General features: G+C 39.1%; 2 protein-coding genes across 2 annotated transcripts in view; one reads left to right on the forward strand and one right to left on the reverse strand.

Annotated features, from left to right (window-relative positions):
- LOC132127708 (chromodomain-helicase-DNA-binding protein 1-like) overlaps positions 1-10,655 on the forward strand; it is a 28,138-nt gene extending 17,483 nt beyond the window's left edge. Inside the window, 14 exon segments of the mRNA XM_059539750.1 lie at positions 155-196; positions 280-413; positions 756-894; positions 1,089-1,239; positions 1,322-1,444; positions 1,634-1,777; positions 2,405-2,662; positions 4,316-4,441; positions 6,255-6,433; positions 6,521-6,620; positions 6,757-6,808; positions 7,608-7,836; positions 9,413-9,677; positions 9,952-10,655. Of these exon segments, the coding sequence (XP_059395733.1) occupies positions 155-196; positions 280-413; positions 756-894; positions 1,089-1,239; positions 1,322-1,444; positions 1,634-1,777; positions 2,405-2,662; positions 4,316-4,441; positions 6,255-6,433; positions 6,521-6,620; positions 6,757-6,808; positions 7,608-7,836; positions 9,413-9,677; positions 9,952-10,017 (2,008 nt within the window). The 3' untranslated portion in view covers positions 10,018-10,655.
- A 717-nt stretch (positions 10,656-11,372) lies between these two features.
- On the reverse strand, positions 11,373-14,964 carry LOC132127834 (receptor expression-enhancing protein 5-like). Its single transcript, XM_059539990.1, has 5 exons — positions 14,716-14,964; positions 14,451-14,544; positions 12,591-12,729; positions 12,037-12,205; positions 11,373-11,894 (listed from the first exon to the last, which is right to left on the reverse strand). The coding sequence occupies exons 1-5, from the start codon at positions 14,831-14,833 to the stop codon at positions 11,845-11,847; spliced, it is 570 nt and encodes a 189-aa protein (XP_059395973.1). The 5' UTR covers positions 14,834-14,964; the 3' UTR covers positions 11,373-11,844.
- Positions 14,965-15,105: the final 141 nt, after the last annotated feature.

Genomic DNA, 15,105 nt, shown 5'->3' on the forward strand with positions numbered 1-15,105 from the left:
AAACACACTGCGTTTAGTTTTGGGATGATCTAATAACAGTTCACTGTGACATGTATCACTTGGCTTTTCTTCACACAAAATGTGTATATTCTAATTAACATTCGTGTAATCTTGAATTATGACTAATGTTTACTCTGAAACTTTTTCCACACAGGTTTATTAAAAGTTATAAAAAGTTTGGTGGCCCTTTAGAGCGGTAGGTAGCTGTTTGTCATCGCGTCATATGATAGCAGTTGCACGTTGTCCTCTGTCACTGACGTGACTGTGTGTGTTTCACAGGCTTGACGCTATCGCTCGAGACGCTGAGCTGGTGGATAAATCAGAGCATGATCTGCGGCGGCTGGCTGAGACCGTACATAACGGCTGTTTGAAGACGCTAAAGGAGAACCCCTGTGGACCCGAACGAACCTCAGGCAAGAGCAGCACAAGACCACACTGACTCATTGCTGAGGAGTCTGGGTAAACCAGGCCCTGGACGCTGTGAAACTGTGCTTTGTGCTTTTCACTCATTCCACATAATCCTGCTGCCTCTTGGTCATCCTTTTCCACTTTGATGAAATGAAAAGCCCATTAAACTGCAGGGCTGAGTTATAACATGTTGGATGTCATAAAATAATATGAAGAAGACACTACTAGTAAAATAAAGATTTTGTACTCCCTGGCAATTGGATAAATCCACTCATATAGGAAGCATTTGTGATTGGACACTTTTACGAAGGCCTGTCTTGATTTTGTTCTGTGCTGGACTGTATCAGGAGGCAGGCGAGGGAAGGTGAAAGGACCCACCTTCAGGATCTCAGGGGTCCAGGTCAATGCTAAGCTGGTGATCTCTCATGAGGAGGAGCTGGCACCGTTACACAAGGCCATTCCCGCTGACCCTGAGGAGAGGAAGAGGTATATTCACATGCACAAGAGTTCAGTGCTATCCATGCACCACTACTCTGATGTTGGCACAGTTTTGCTTTCGTTAGTGTCCGTCTCAAGTAGTTGTTTTAAAAGAGCATGCATTCTGTTTAATGTCATTTTATACTTTGCAAGGGCAGAAAAATGACAGGACAATGTTTTTATTGTGTCTTGAATATTTTCAGGTATATAATCCCATGCCACTCAAAGGCAGCTCATTTTGACATTGAGTGGGGTAAAGAGGACGACTCCAGCCTGCTTATTGGCATTTATGAGTACGGTTATGGCAGCTGGGAGATGATAAAGATGGACCCAGACCTCAACCTCACACACAAGGTGCATTACATTGTGATGTCCTTGTTGCTTTAGTGATTATGTGTGGTGTTTAAGTGCTAAATTGTTACAAAACTTGTTGCAGCTCCTTCCTGATGATCCTGACAAGAAGCCACAGGCCAAACAGTTGCAGACACGAGCTGACTACCTCATCAAATTACTGAGCAAAGACCTCGCCAAGAAGGAAGCACAGAAGCAGGCCGGCACAGTGAGTCACGCAGATTAAACACTATCATCACTAATTACTGCACAACAACACTCGGTTCACTAAAAGCAGACGTAAGCAATAAACGGTGTGGTGTAAAGTGGCTAAATGATAACTTATAACAAATTAAATTATAATTCAGTGCTTTATTGATCATACAATACAATCACTGATGTTCCTTCTGCTCTGTAGGCAAATTCACGCAAGAGAAAACCACGGGGCAAGAAGAATAAAGCTGTGAAGCCGAAGATGGATGAGGTGATGAACAGTCTGTCCTCTGCACCGCCGTCAGATAAGAGCTCTGAAGAAGAGGATGAGAAAGAGGAAGAGGAACAGGTTTGTGTTGCTGTAATAGTGCCCGTGTGAGGGCTGAGGCCGCTGCTAAATTTAAGCTAATAACTTAAAATAATTTCCACAGATACTGGAGAAAAGGTTGGGAACCACTGTCCTTTGTCCAAAGCATTTAACTGCATCCTGTGTACCCTTCTCTCCCATTTAGACTCTCTGTAGTCTTTCTGTGGTCACTTGTTATTATGTTAGTAAGTGCTGAGAATGCAATTTCACAAGGTACATTGTCATCAAAAAAAAAAAAAAAAGTAGTAAAGCCTTTATAGAGCGGTTTCATAAGACCGTATGATGTGCACTAAAGTGGATGCACATCGCTGAGACTGATCTTAATGCCAGCTCTGATACATCCCGACTGTAAGACATTCATGAAGTTACAGGAACAAAATTGGCTTTGGCTAAAAGTTGTATGACATAGTTTCTAAAGATTTAAAGACTAATAAGAATTAACCAAATTTACTTGGACAGTTGTCCACAATGTATGTTTTAATGCCTTACTCCGATACTCTGATCCAGCTCTGAACATTTCTTATGATATTTTCCATGCTCCGTTCCACATTGGTAATATTTAAAAAATAATCAATTACTCTGGCTGAAGTGTTTCTTGTGTTCTTCCAGGAAAGTCCTCCAGCTAAGCCGGCCAACAGAAGAGCACGTGTGTCAGAGCGGCCGGTGAAGGAGGAGGAGGAGGACGAGGATGAAGAGTCTGATGAGGACGAGCCTGAGGATAAAGAGCCCGAAGAGGAGGACTTCATGGAGAGAGTGGTCAAAAAAGAGATTAAGAAGGAGAAGAAAGAGGAGGGTCGGGACAGCAAAGAGAGGGAACCAAAAGAGGAGATGAAGTCAGAGCCTGAAGAAGAGACTCCTGCAGAGAAGGTCCCAATGATCATAATCACACAGCTCTTGACTATGGCCTTGTTTTGAAACCTAATGAGCTGCCTACCTAGAAAGGGTTTTTATAAATCAAAGGCACATTACGAGTCAAGCCTGCAACTGATGAGCCGATTTTCATCTAGTTGTTTTTTTATTGATGGTCCACTTTTGCATGCTCTCCATCTCACTCATTCAAACAAGCACGCTCTCGATCTCTCACTGACTGTTTTGCTTATTTATCATATCTCTGTGGATATGCTGGTATCAAATTTTCATCTTGTGATTAATTGCTAATGCTTTTATCACGGTAAATGGTATTATCACTGTATTGAAATTTGGTCATAATACAGTATAACAGGTTAAATAACTTTTTTCTTATAACAAAAATAACTGAACATTTTTAAATACAATAAAGCAATACAGAAAAATATATAAAGTTTTACATATACAAGTGCAAGAGAACTATAAAGAACCATAGGTATCACTTTACAATAAGACCTCATTAGTTGACCATTAACATTCACGATGAGCAATAGCTACATTTGCTACAGAGGTTATTAATCTTTGTTAAAAAATTGTCTTCGTTCATGTTAGCTCATTAAATAATACAGTTGCAATTTTTGATTTTAACAGCGTGTAATTAAATATTTGAATACCTAAGATTAATGAATGTTCAGAAGAGTTTTTCATTGGCAGTTTGTTAACTAATGAATTAACTAATGATGCCCTAATGTAACGTGTGAATGAACGATAAAGAATCAAAACACTTTCAAACAATATCTAGGGCATGCTGTCGTCCAGATTAAAATGGAAAAAAGTTTGAAAGTAAATAGCCTATTAAGTCTAAATATTTAAGTATTTGGGACTGTGATGAACACTATAGCAAATCCACAAATCTGAATGGCTGTTTAAAATGATTTAAATATGTTTAAGAAAGTAGCACAGCTGCTTTATTTATGGGGTTTCCAGGGTAAAGGCTTCATTTTCTGTAGTTTAGCGCCATCTGCTGTCAGAGAGTGAATGTGCTTTCATTCAGCGCGTCTCTCACGTGTTCCTCATGTGCTTCTCATGCTGCTTGTTTACAACACACGTCTTTCAAGCAGCATACAGCGGTGTTGTGCATGTTGACCAGTTGATGGGAATAGTATTCTTAAAATGCATCCCAAATTCTGAATAATTTGTAATATATTATTATCCACTGTATTTCGAAGTGCCCACGATAACAATACAGTACATATTCATTACCATGATATATCGCATTATCGAATACCGGCACATGTCTACATATCTCTGTAATGTTTTTAATAGCAGTTGAGATATGTGTAAACAGTGTTATTTCAGCTAGCTTTATGTGACAGAAATGGTGAGATGTATCAAGGGAATTCAGTCTGTCCCTCTTCTTCCATTCTGAATCAATGAGTACGACACACCTTTGACAGAGATTTTACCAGAAACTGGCTATTGATGTGAAGCACTGACTGAAAGAGTTTGTTAACTAGGCCTTCAGTAGCCACAAGCCAAAGACTGCAGATAAGCTGTTCTAGGCAGCTCGCTAGATTTGAAGACGTTCTAGTGTAATTGTTGCTTTTGTATACAACTTTTTGGATACAACATTTGCATGAGTTGCTATCCTAAAGCCGTTGACTGTGTTCTCAGGCTGTAGAGGTGAAAGCAGAAGTGCGGGAGACGAAAGCTGATAGCCCTGTGCACACGCCCACCGGAGGAGATGCACTACCCATGTCTGACGAGTCTGAAGAACTGGATCAGAAGACCTTCTGCGTGGTGAGTCTGTGCCATCTCTCTAGAGGGGCTTTTTTCCTAGCCAGATCTCAGCCTGAAGCCTTATTTACAGTTTGTGGAGACCTGGAATAGATCAGGCTCTGGTGAGGAGAGATAACCCTATTAAAGGGGTCATGACATTATTTTTTTAAATTATTTTAATATGTTATTTGAGGTAAATTTATAATGTTAATGAAGGCTTTGGCGCAAAAAAAAAGACAATTATTTTCAACCCTCATTCTGACCCTCTAAAATGACCTGTTTTAAGGGGCGTGTCCTTTAAGGCTTGTCAGGAATCGGCCACTGTTGTGATTGGCTAACGTTACTGCATAAGAAACCACATCAACGCCCCTAGATATTGCATCTTTTGCATTTTGGGGGCGATACGGCAGTTCGGCGTCAAGCATTGAGTTTTCCCTCTTTTCCTCACTTTCCCATGCTTTTCAATAGCGTAAAAGTGCTGTGCGCATTTTATTACACTTTTCAAATTAGCAACAATTCAGCATCAATTACAACAAAATACAATGTTAGGATATATAACTTTTATGAACAAAATGAATAAAAATACACCATGCTATATGCCTAGTATAAAATAACAAAAACTTACACAAAGTTTAGGTATGCAAAACTGAGTATCAGCTGAATATCAATAAACACTGTGGAACTAAAGACACACAGAATGCTTATTAGCAAAATGAATAAAGAGGGCTCAGAGGCACAGCATACTTGATGTTAAATAAATAAAAAATACACCGTCTCTAAATAAATAAAAATCAGCAAACACGGTGGACCTAAATAAGGTCAAAGGTTCTTTAAAGAACCGTCTCTTTCTCAACTTTTGATAATCTGAAAACTTCAGATGTTAAAGGTTCTTTATGAAACAAAAAAAGGTTCTTCTGTGGCATCGTGAAGCACCTTTATTTTTAAGAGTGTAGGAGAACATTTCCAGGATGCATTGAGGAGCCCAAACTACACTCAGTGGCCAAGTGATGGTTATGGTCCATGATATTGATACATATTCTGTGTAATAAACTATGCGTGACTGTATATTTGGTTGGAAAAGACATTTAGCTCCCACTTTAAGTGAACCTTAGTTCCCAAGTCATCTACAAGATGGATTAAAAAGCTGATAAAGTCAAGAAAAGATGAGACATAAACACATACAGTATGATTGAAGTGTTAAAAATGTAAAATAAATCTAATGAAATAAAACACATTTATTCTGTGGCACCTAAAAAAATTATTTGGCGCCTAAGTTTTTTTCTCACATTTTTTTTTGGTTTGGAGCCCTGCTATAAAGAAATCAAAACAGCGGTGGGAAAGTGACACAACCGGTGTTGTGAACCGGTAAAACCGTCATCACAGACTATCACAGCAACGGTCCACTTGTTCCCTACGCTGGGATCCTTCTGATGTCTGTACAAAGACGTGAATGAGCTGTTTAGACCAGACAAAGTGAACCATCTATTACTCCACTTCTCGAGTCAGAAAGTGAACACGCATCCAGAGTAGGCAAGATGGCGGCAGTGATTGTCATTTCTGTTTGCTTTTGACACCAACTCAAGTGTCAGCTGTAAGTGACTCAGAAGATTATTCATCAATGTCTTGCTCTGGAGTTGGTGTTTATGCAAATGTTTGTGACCTTAAATGGTTAAATGGACAAAGACTTCTCCATTTTTGGAGGGAAATTAGCCATTTTGTTGGCCTGAGTATGCAGATCACTAGGTTTGGTACAGAGCTGATGTCTCATTCTCTAAATGACATAGATGTGAGGTGTTTGCACTGGAATGACCCGTCTGTTTCGTGTGTTTGTCAGTGTAAGGAGCGCATGCGGCCGGTGAAGGCAGCACTCAAGCAGCTGGATCGTCCGGAGAAGGGTCTGTCTGAGCGCGAGCAGCTGGAGCACACACGCCAATGCCTGATCAAGATAGGAGATCACATCACCGAGTGTCTGAGAGAGTACACCAACCCCGAGCTGATCAAACAGTGGAGGAAGTACGGCCATCTTATCACAAGCTTAGAACCACAAGATATAAATGAAGGCTAATATTGAGTTTAACCTCGTTTATTTCCAAATTCCAGAAATCTGTGGATATTTGTTTCGAAATTCACCGAATTTGATGCAAGGAAACTGCATAAACTGTATAAACACGCCATCAAGAAAAGGCAAGAAAATGCTCAGGTATGGACACGGTTTTTAGAGATTCTGTGTTTTGGTAGTGATATTTTGTAATGTTTTTGCTGAGTATCTGTTGCTTTATTAAGTTATTTATATCTTTATCTTTGGAACATTATAATTGATGTTTGTTTAATTTCAGGCAATGGAGCAGAACACTAGCTCTGTAAATACACAAAGCTTTAAACATGCAGGTATGTCTGCTCTCTGCTTTGTGTTGATTGATGATTAACATTTCATGCATATATAGCACGTGTAACCCTGGTCCACAAAACCAGTCATAAGGGCCCATTTTTGGTATGGCTTTCCATTGATGTATGGTTTGTTAGAGGACAATATTTGGCCGAGATACAACTATTTGAAAATCTGGAATCTGAGGGTGCAAAAATATCTAACAATTTAGAAAAAATTGCCTTTAAAGTTGTTCAAATGAAGTTCTTAGCAATGCATATTACTAATTAAAAATTAAGTTTTTATATATCGACGGTAGGAAATTTACAAAATATCTTCATGGAACAGGATCTTTACTTTATATCCTCATGATTTTCGGCTTAAAAGAAAAATCATAAATCTTGACCCAAACAATGTATTGTTGATTATGGCTGCAAATATACCCCAGCAACATATGACTGCTTTTGTGCTCCAGGGTCACATTTGATCTTAAAATCCCAAAATCTAAAAAAGGCCCAATTTTCTAAACTCATTATATTGTGAATGATTCATTCATAATGCATCCTTGTTTCATTCATCATCAAAATCTCATATCTTGATTTTCTAATCTAACTGCGTCTCTCTGGTGATGTATACTGCACTTATGTAATCATTTAGTCAGCTTAAACCCCTCTTTTAATATAGACTGAGAACTCATTTATAAACCACTGCCCTAATTATTTTTCTGACAATCTGTTTCTCATGGATTTACTGTTGCTGCTGCAGCTTTAATGGCCACACTTCTGCTCATCTGTGTAACACTGAATGCTGTTGTTTGTGCAGATGTTGAGCGGATAAAGGAGTCGCAGCAAGACGACAGCAGCAGAGACAGCTACAGCTCTGACAGACATCACTCCTCTCGCTACCATGAGAACAGCAAAGATCGGCACGCTGGAGACCCGTACAGAAAGAGCTCCGACCCCAGGAAGAGACCCTACTCCTCCCTCAGCAACGGCAAAGACCACCGAGAGCGAGAGCCGTTCAGAGAGAGAGGAGAGCGACAGGACAGCAGGTGCTTTTCTGTTTACTCTGAAAATGGTTCACAATAGCAGCGTTCACATACACCGTCACTGGTACAAATGCAGCTTTCATTATGTTTTTGAATGGGGTGATTTGCATGAAGCGCATGACATGCAGAGAAACAGGATATCATGGCCGCAAACTAATTTCATTCCTCATTTTAGGTAAATTGTGACCATGTTGTGCCAATTCGTTCAATTGTTTTAGTCAAGTCACCTTTATTTATATAGCGCTTTAAACAAAATACATTGCGTCAAAGCAACTGAACAACATTCATTAGGAAAACAGTGTCAATAATGCAAAATGACAGTTAAAGGCAGTTCATCATTGAATTCAGTTATGTCATCTCTGTTCAGTTGAATAGTGTCTGTGCATTTATTTGCAATCAAGTCAACGATATCGCTGTAGATAAAGTTTAGTTAAATTTTTGCTATAGCAAATTAAACCTGACCACATGGGCCTCTCCAAAACTGGAGCATAGAAAACAATTAAAATCAGCTGTAGTGGTAGACAAATTGTATTTTATTTGCATGGCTACAGACATTTTAAAAAAGTCAGCGTTTTTTACAGTAGTAAAATGTAATGCACATTAATGCAGGATCAATACTCATCCGTCTCTGGATGGTGCTGTCAGGTAAAAAGCAGCGATCATAGTTATCTCCACCACGGCTGATTGTGCAATGTTTATTCGCTCGAGTGACGTTAAAAAACATCCCACGAGTCTAGAGCTTGTGACGCGATGTGCATATTTGTTTCACGTTTGGTGTGAACGTTGAAGCTGTGCATGAACGTTAGTGGTCGACACATGTGCTCTAGAAAGCGTCCCATTAGGGCATAACTGATAACAATTGTTTTTGAACTCTTAAACCAAAGCTGAGCTGTCTCATACCCTCTCGCTCACAAGCACCTGTCAATGTGTTGTTGCCTTCTCCGCCTAATTGTTGTCACCCAACTCATTTTTTACTGTTAAACAGCAGCCCGGGACAGTGTTGCCACCATGTGGAAAAAATTGATTACGACAAAAAAACTCCAAAGTACAGTCAGGTGGTGTGTGTAAATTATCCATGTACTGTTCTGATGATGTAATTTGCATTGCGCACACTGTACGGTGTCCCACGTGAACATGTAAAAAGTGAAATATACTTTGGGCTTTAGAGGGAATTGTGCAAGACTGAAGGGTGTTGCAAAGTTACTATAGTGTTATTTGATTTTATGTATGTATATATATTTTTTATATATACACATAATGCTTTTTTGTTTCAAATTGTTTAAACAACTTATAAACATTTTAAACATTTCTGACATTTTTTAAAAGATAGGCATGTTATTTTGTTGCTTTAAAGAAACGTGCATTAGTAATGTTCGATGTGGCCTCAGAAGAGAAGCCAAAAGCGCCCCCCCCTCTCAACTGAAATAATGCCTTTTAAATTTGAATATAATTTGGATATTGATAATATTTTAGTTTTTCAGCCATTTTGACAGCCACAAGTTTTATTTTTGAATATCAGGTTGTTTGTTTGAGGAGTTCAAGGTCATCGTGATTTATGTCTGATTGGCTGATTCTGCAGATACTACAGCGACAGCAAGCACAGGAAGCTGGACGAGCACCGCTCCGGCAGAGAGCACCGATCAGAGAGCAACTCCAAGGACAGGACGCACTCTGAACACCGCTTCCACTCGGAGCACCGCTCTGCCTCCGACTACACACATCACAAATCATCCCGGGACTACCGCTACCACTCAGACTGGCAGATGGAGCACCGGCCGCGCTCTCCGCTGGGCCACCGCTCGCCCTTCGAGTACTCGTCTGACCACAGAAGCACACCCGAACAGGTCTGGAGCGGCCGCAAGACATAACACTCTCCGCTCGCTTCTGATTAGCCATAGACACACACCACACAGGAGATGCCTTAGGGGACTGCTGGCCGCTGCACTGGGGCTCTGGGAGTGCCACCCTTTCCAGGAAACACAGATCACATATTTTTGTATTTAAGAGTTAGCTGCATTCTTTCGTAGCTGCTGCAGAGTAATTTCTTTTTATTATTATTTTTATAAATTGACTACTTTTCCTCTGTTTATTTTGGTTTCCTTTTTTACTTGGAAACAGATGAATCCATGTTTCACTGTCCGTGCGACACTGGATCCGGACATACAGCCGACGCAGCTTATTTAAGAAGTGATGAGTGAAAGGATGTTACAAACGTGTGTGGTCTTGATCCGCTTGAGGACCTGAGGGGTCTCTGTTCTGAAGGACTGGGGTTCACCTTCCAAAGTACCTCGTTTACAGTGTTTTGTGACCATGTTGCCAATTTTTATCTGTAATTTTTCTTTCCACCATGCTTGAATTATTTAAATCTGTCTCGGCTGTAAAATAATCTGGACTATTTTTAGCACGCATCAGATAATGTCACTTTTTCACATTGTACTACTGTAAATTATTGTATAAAGTAAATCAAATGGGCTTTTCTCAGGCTGGTATTTTTATTAACTATTTCCCCATCAACTCAGGCTATTTTCTCCTGTCCTTGGTTGTTTTGACGTTTCTTAATCTCAGTAGTTTTGAAACATGATATGTGGTAATTATTCCAGGTGTATTCGTTTTGTAGGATCGTTTGGTTTGTTGATCTTTTTGGTTTCTCTCTGTTTGTAAGTGAATTGGCCTCACTTTATAAAAGCATCATGTCAAAAAATACAAGCTGTGTAACAAAAAAAAGGGTTGATTGTAGCTAGAGGCACTTATGAGCTCTCCTAAGAACATTTCCATGATAATCTTTCCTCTTGTTTTCTATAAATGTTGGCAATAATGTAATATTTTCTATGCAGCCCGAGTGTTTTTCTGATGAAGTCAGAATGCTGTTACAGGTCATACTGATGTATATAGATCTCCTATATTTCAAATCCAAATTTACACTGAAAATGCATGGATTTTTAAAGCAATTGTTTTATAGAATAGTTTATAAAGTCATTAAACTCGAATCACTGTTTTCACATGTAATCCAACTTTAAAGTAATTTAGTGTGCTGCTTTTCATGCAGTCATTTTCCAAATGGATTTACGATTGGGAAGCATTTGTAAGCTGAGGTGAGTTGCTGTTGGTCTCTGCCAATGAATGCACTTTCCAAAACTGGTTCCTTTTTGGGTAAACGTTGCAAACTGTTAGTTGATGGTTATTTGAATATGATAGAAACATTAAGTGGAAGCCAGCCAAACAGATGCATAGCATTATTTACCATTTAAAGTATATTCCTCTCTACTCCGAGCCTGCCGTGTGATGCATGTGAACTACAGCTGAACGTTTCCATCTGCATGTTCTCATGCTGCACAAACCAAGAACTCTTTAGACTCCCATTGCATTTCTTTTGTGGTTTCGGAAATGGGCAGAAGTAAAAACATGGCGCTGATGACACCAGTTTACACTACTGCACCACAGCATGCGTTCACTAGATCACTAGTAAAGGAAGAAAAACTTGCATAGCTGAGCACTGACTGTAACAGACCGAGGAGGAAAGTGATGAGACGTCAAGCCTGTGTCTTCCAATCTTTTAATAGTTGATGTCAAATGCATGGTTCCTATGCTTACAGTTTCACTGATGTTATCAGAAGAGACATTTCTACAAACACAAAATCTTATCACACATAAATAGATCTCAGAATGCATATGTTAAAGTACCTCAAGATGCAAGATAAAATAGTTCATGACCTCATCATACAAGGCAAGGGTAATGATGTGTATAGGAAAGAGAAGGTAGTTTACTGAGACTGAAGCATTGCAGGGTGTGCGTCACTGGATATCTTGTAACATGATCTATGTCTTAACACTTAAACACAACTACTGGCTCTCTGATGAAGAATAGCATGGCTGCCACAGGTTCAAAGACAGGCAAGGAAAGTAACATAACGGCCAACTTCTGGTTGTTTGAGAAAAAAAAAAACAAAGGCAACATTTATTCAGGCAAGAGTCATCCTGGAGGACAGGAGGCAGGTGATATGGCTGTGGCTTTTAGGAGGACTTTTTCTCCTCAAATATAAGGTTGGCAGTGGCTTTCTTGGCTGCAAGACAAAACAAAAGACTGGATTATCAACAGTTCATACCTGCTTTAGTTAGTTCGATCATATAACATGCATGATGAAACAGCATCGGTCAGTGCATTTTTGTTTCTCGGATCAGAATCTAACTGCATCTGGTTTTCACCTTCATCTTTAAACTTGTCTGCCGCCTCAGATGCTTTATCTGTGATGTCTTTGACCACATCGTCGATCTTGGCTTCATTCTTTAAGAAGAAGGGCCGGATGATCCTTGTGTAGATCAGAACAGAGCCGTTTGATGGAGTGGGAGCCATGCACCAAACCAAGAAAACACACTAGCAAGGGAAAAAAACATTACTGTCTGCTCCCTATTACAAACCTCAAACACGAAGCATTAATGACAGTATTTAACATTACAACACTGTCCATTCACACAGTTGTTTCTTGAGCGGTTCAAGCACACGGTGCACTAAACTCAACATGTTTGGACTGCAAATACAAGTCGCATAATATCAGTCAAAATCAGTGTGGTCACGATTAGCCCAAATATCTGTATCAGAAGATGCCTCCTTTAAATAGATATAACTTCTGAAAGCTTATTTTCACAAAATGTAGTACATCTATCCCATATATCTCAATCTAAACACTCACAACCAATTTCAATAGGTTAGTAAAGTCAATAACGATCAGAAACATGTTAATCTTTCTACTGTATAATACCTTTCCCAGGAAGTAGAAGGGGAACCAGGAGAGGAAGATGTCAGCGAAGAACTCGGCGATGCTGAACACGCCGTAAACCACCCAGTAGGTCAGCCATTTAGTGTCGTCCTCTTTGGTCGCGCTTTCAATGGCTTTGATTCTGCAAACACATGATGAGACTGATATGACGCTCTCTCTTCTGACTGTTCATCTGACCATTACATAACTGCTTGTCTTGTGAGAAGACCAGAACCCTGTAAAGTCTGACATAGGAAATAATAGTCAAAGACTAGTTGTTGTTTTTTAAAGAAACAGACTAAATGTATTATTTTATATACGGTACATATAACCTTGCATTTCTGTTTTGTATCATATTTGATACATCATATATGGCTTTCATGGCCCATATGGAGCTTAGAAAGAGACAATAAGGTCCAAACTGAGCAAATATGCAGTTTGGAGCATATGTTGTCCTTTAAATGGCCCAAAAAGGAAGATGAAATGCTGACAGTTTTAATGCAAATCCATGGAAATGTTTAAACACTATAATAGACTGTTTACACAATTATATAAACGTCAGTATTTATAAATCTCAATTTTATTGTGGGGGCCAAACATATTCAGTGCAATACTATGAGGATTGAGAGATTAAGATAAATAATCATACCTCAATCATTATTTGATAGATTTTTAAATGACGTTTCTTAAAAAAAAACAAAAAAAGATTGAAAAATAGTTGCTTAAAATAGTAGTAAATGATCATCTTGAAATGTTAGTAATAATATGAGAGTTATTCTTACATTTTATAACAATCAGTCAAGATTTGAAAGCATAAAGGCACGTGAAGACTAGCTGAACGTGGACGTTTGTACGGTTAAACAGGTTTTCTGATCATGTTGATAATTTAGAAGCCTCAGACAGAAAAGCATGCGTCACATAAGACAGAGCAGGCTTTATGGGGTTAATTTGGTGTGTGTGATGCCTTTCCATCTTTAACCCTGAACTACCTTGTATTGGATGCTTAATTAAACATGTTTTAAATGTTTTATTTAATCTCATAATAACATAAAGAGGCATTTGCACATCACATTAATAATAACCTCATTAACATTGCAAACGAAAATGAGCTTGCATAAACTGCAGATCCTTTATGTATTCTTAAACATTATCTTTGTGCTTTTTCTCCATATGTTTATACATGATCAGTAAATCAGACATTGACAAATATTATATATTTTTTTCAGAATATTGTTATATTCAAATTATATTTAATGAAAGATTATACTCCTTCAGTTTTGTTGAATTATTTATTTAAGATCTATTGAGAAGATCCTGTTAAATATCTATTTCTGTTTGGGAAGATAAGTGGATGAACAACTAAAAATAAAAATATTTAAGACACTGAATGAACATCTTCAAACTGTAGTGTAGGTGTAATAAGCAATGGCTTCTGCCTACTTGTGCTCACTAAGAGTTGTCTCGCTAACTACTGTTAAAGCTTTGTTACAAATATGAATTTTCATATAAATGTGTCACATATTCACTTCCATTTTCGAAGTGATGCTTAAAACCAGGCCCTGAATCCCGCGTGCTTGTATGCGCAACCTCAAGGCAATACTACTTACTCATGATAACTCTTATGAAACAGTGCATTATGAAATATTACAGCTGTAATAAGATATTCCAAATAAAACACTAACAATAACAATATAAAAAACAACAACAACAACAACAACAACAACAACAAAAAAACACGTTTCGAAAGAGCTGAATGTATTGTAGAGCGTGCACTTCCTGCTGCGCGCTACTGCTGCGATGACGTAATGAACTGCGGCGTGATGCCAACATGGAAAATGAAGATCGAGCACAGCTCCCACTCACGATATGTAGGCAGGATAGACGAATCCGATGAGGTTACAGAGCAGAGAAGCGCCGTATCCGATCACCAGATAGACTGCGACGAGCAGGATGACAGCTGCGAGACAGAACACACGTCAGATCTGTCCGCAAAGACAAATGCGTTTTGACCCTAGCGGCCTTCCATAGCACTGTGCTATCAGAAGCGTGTTCTTGCTTAAACAGCTTTAAAACTGCGACATGACAGCACACACGTGTTCCTGGTGATGAGAGCTTCTTCAACACTCACCGCACGCGATGTAGGATCGGTTCACTCCGGTCCGTGCCTCAATCTTCGCCAGCATGTCCGTCAGCAGGTTCTTCTCGTGAAGGAACCTGTCGAAGCGCTCTTTTAGCCCGTGCGCCATGATTTGTCTGGATTGGTGATGGGTTTAATGCGATATGAAATCAAACTGATGACCAGCAGCTCTCCCCAGCTCAGTGCACGCTGACACGCTGAGGCTGTGACGTCACGAGACGAGACCACTTCCTCTACCACACCCTTCGTGGCAGCGGAGTAAAACAGATTTATATGCTTTTTAAATGTAAAGTTAAATTTAAGGTGGCTCTGAAATAAGCGTATTTCCACGTGATATTTTTTAATATTTTTTTATATAATTTAATTTATACAATATATTGT

Source organism: Carassius carassius, chromosome 45 (assembly GCF_963082965.1).
Source record: "Carassius carassius chromosome 45, fCarCar2.1, whole genome shotgun sequence".
Taxonomy (NCBI): Eukaryota; Metazoa; Chordata; class Actinopteri; order Cypriniformes; family Cyprinidae; genus Carassius; species Carassius carassius.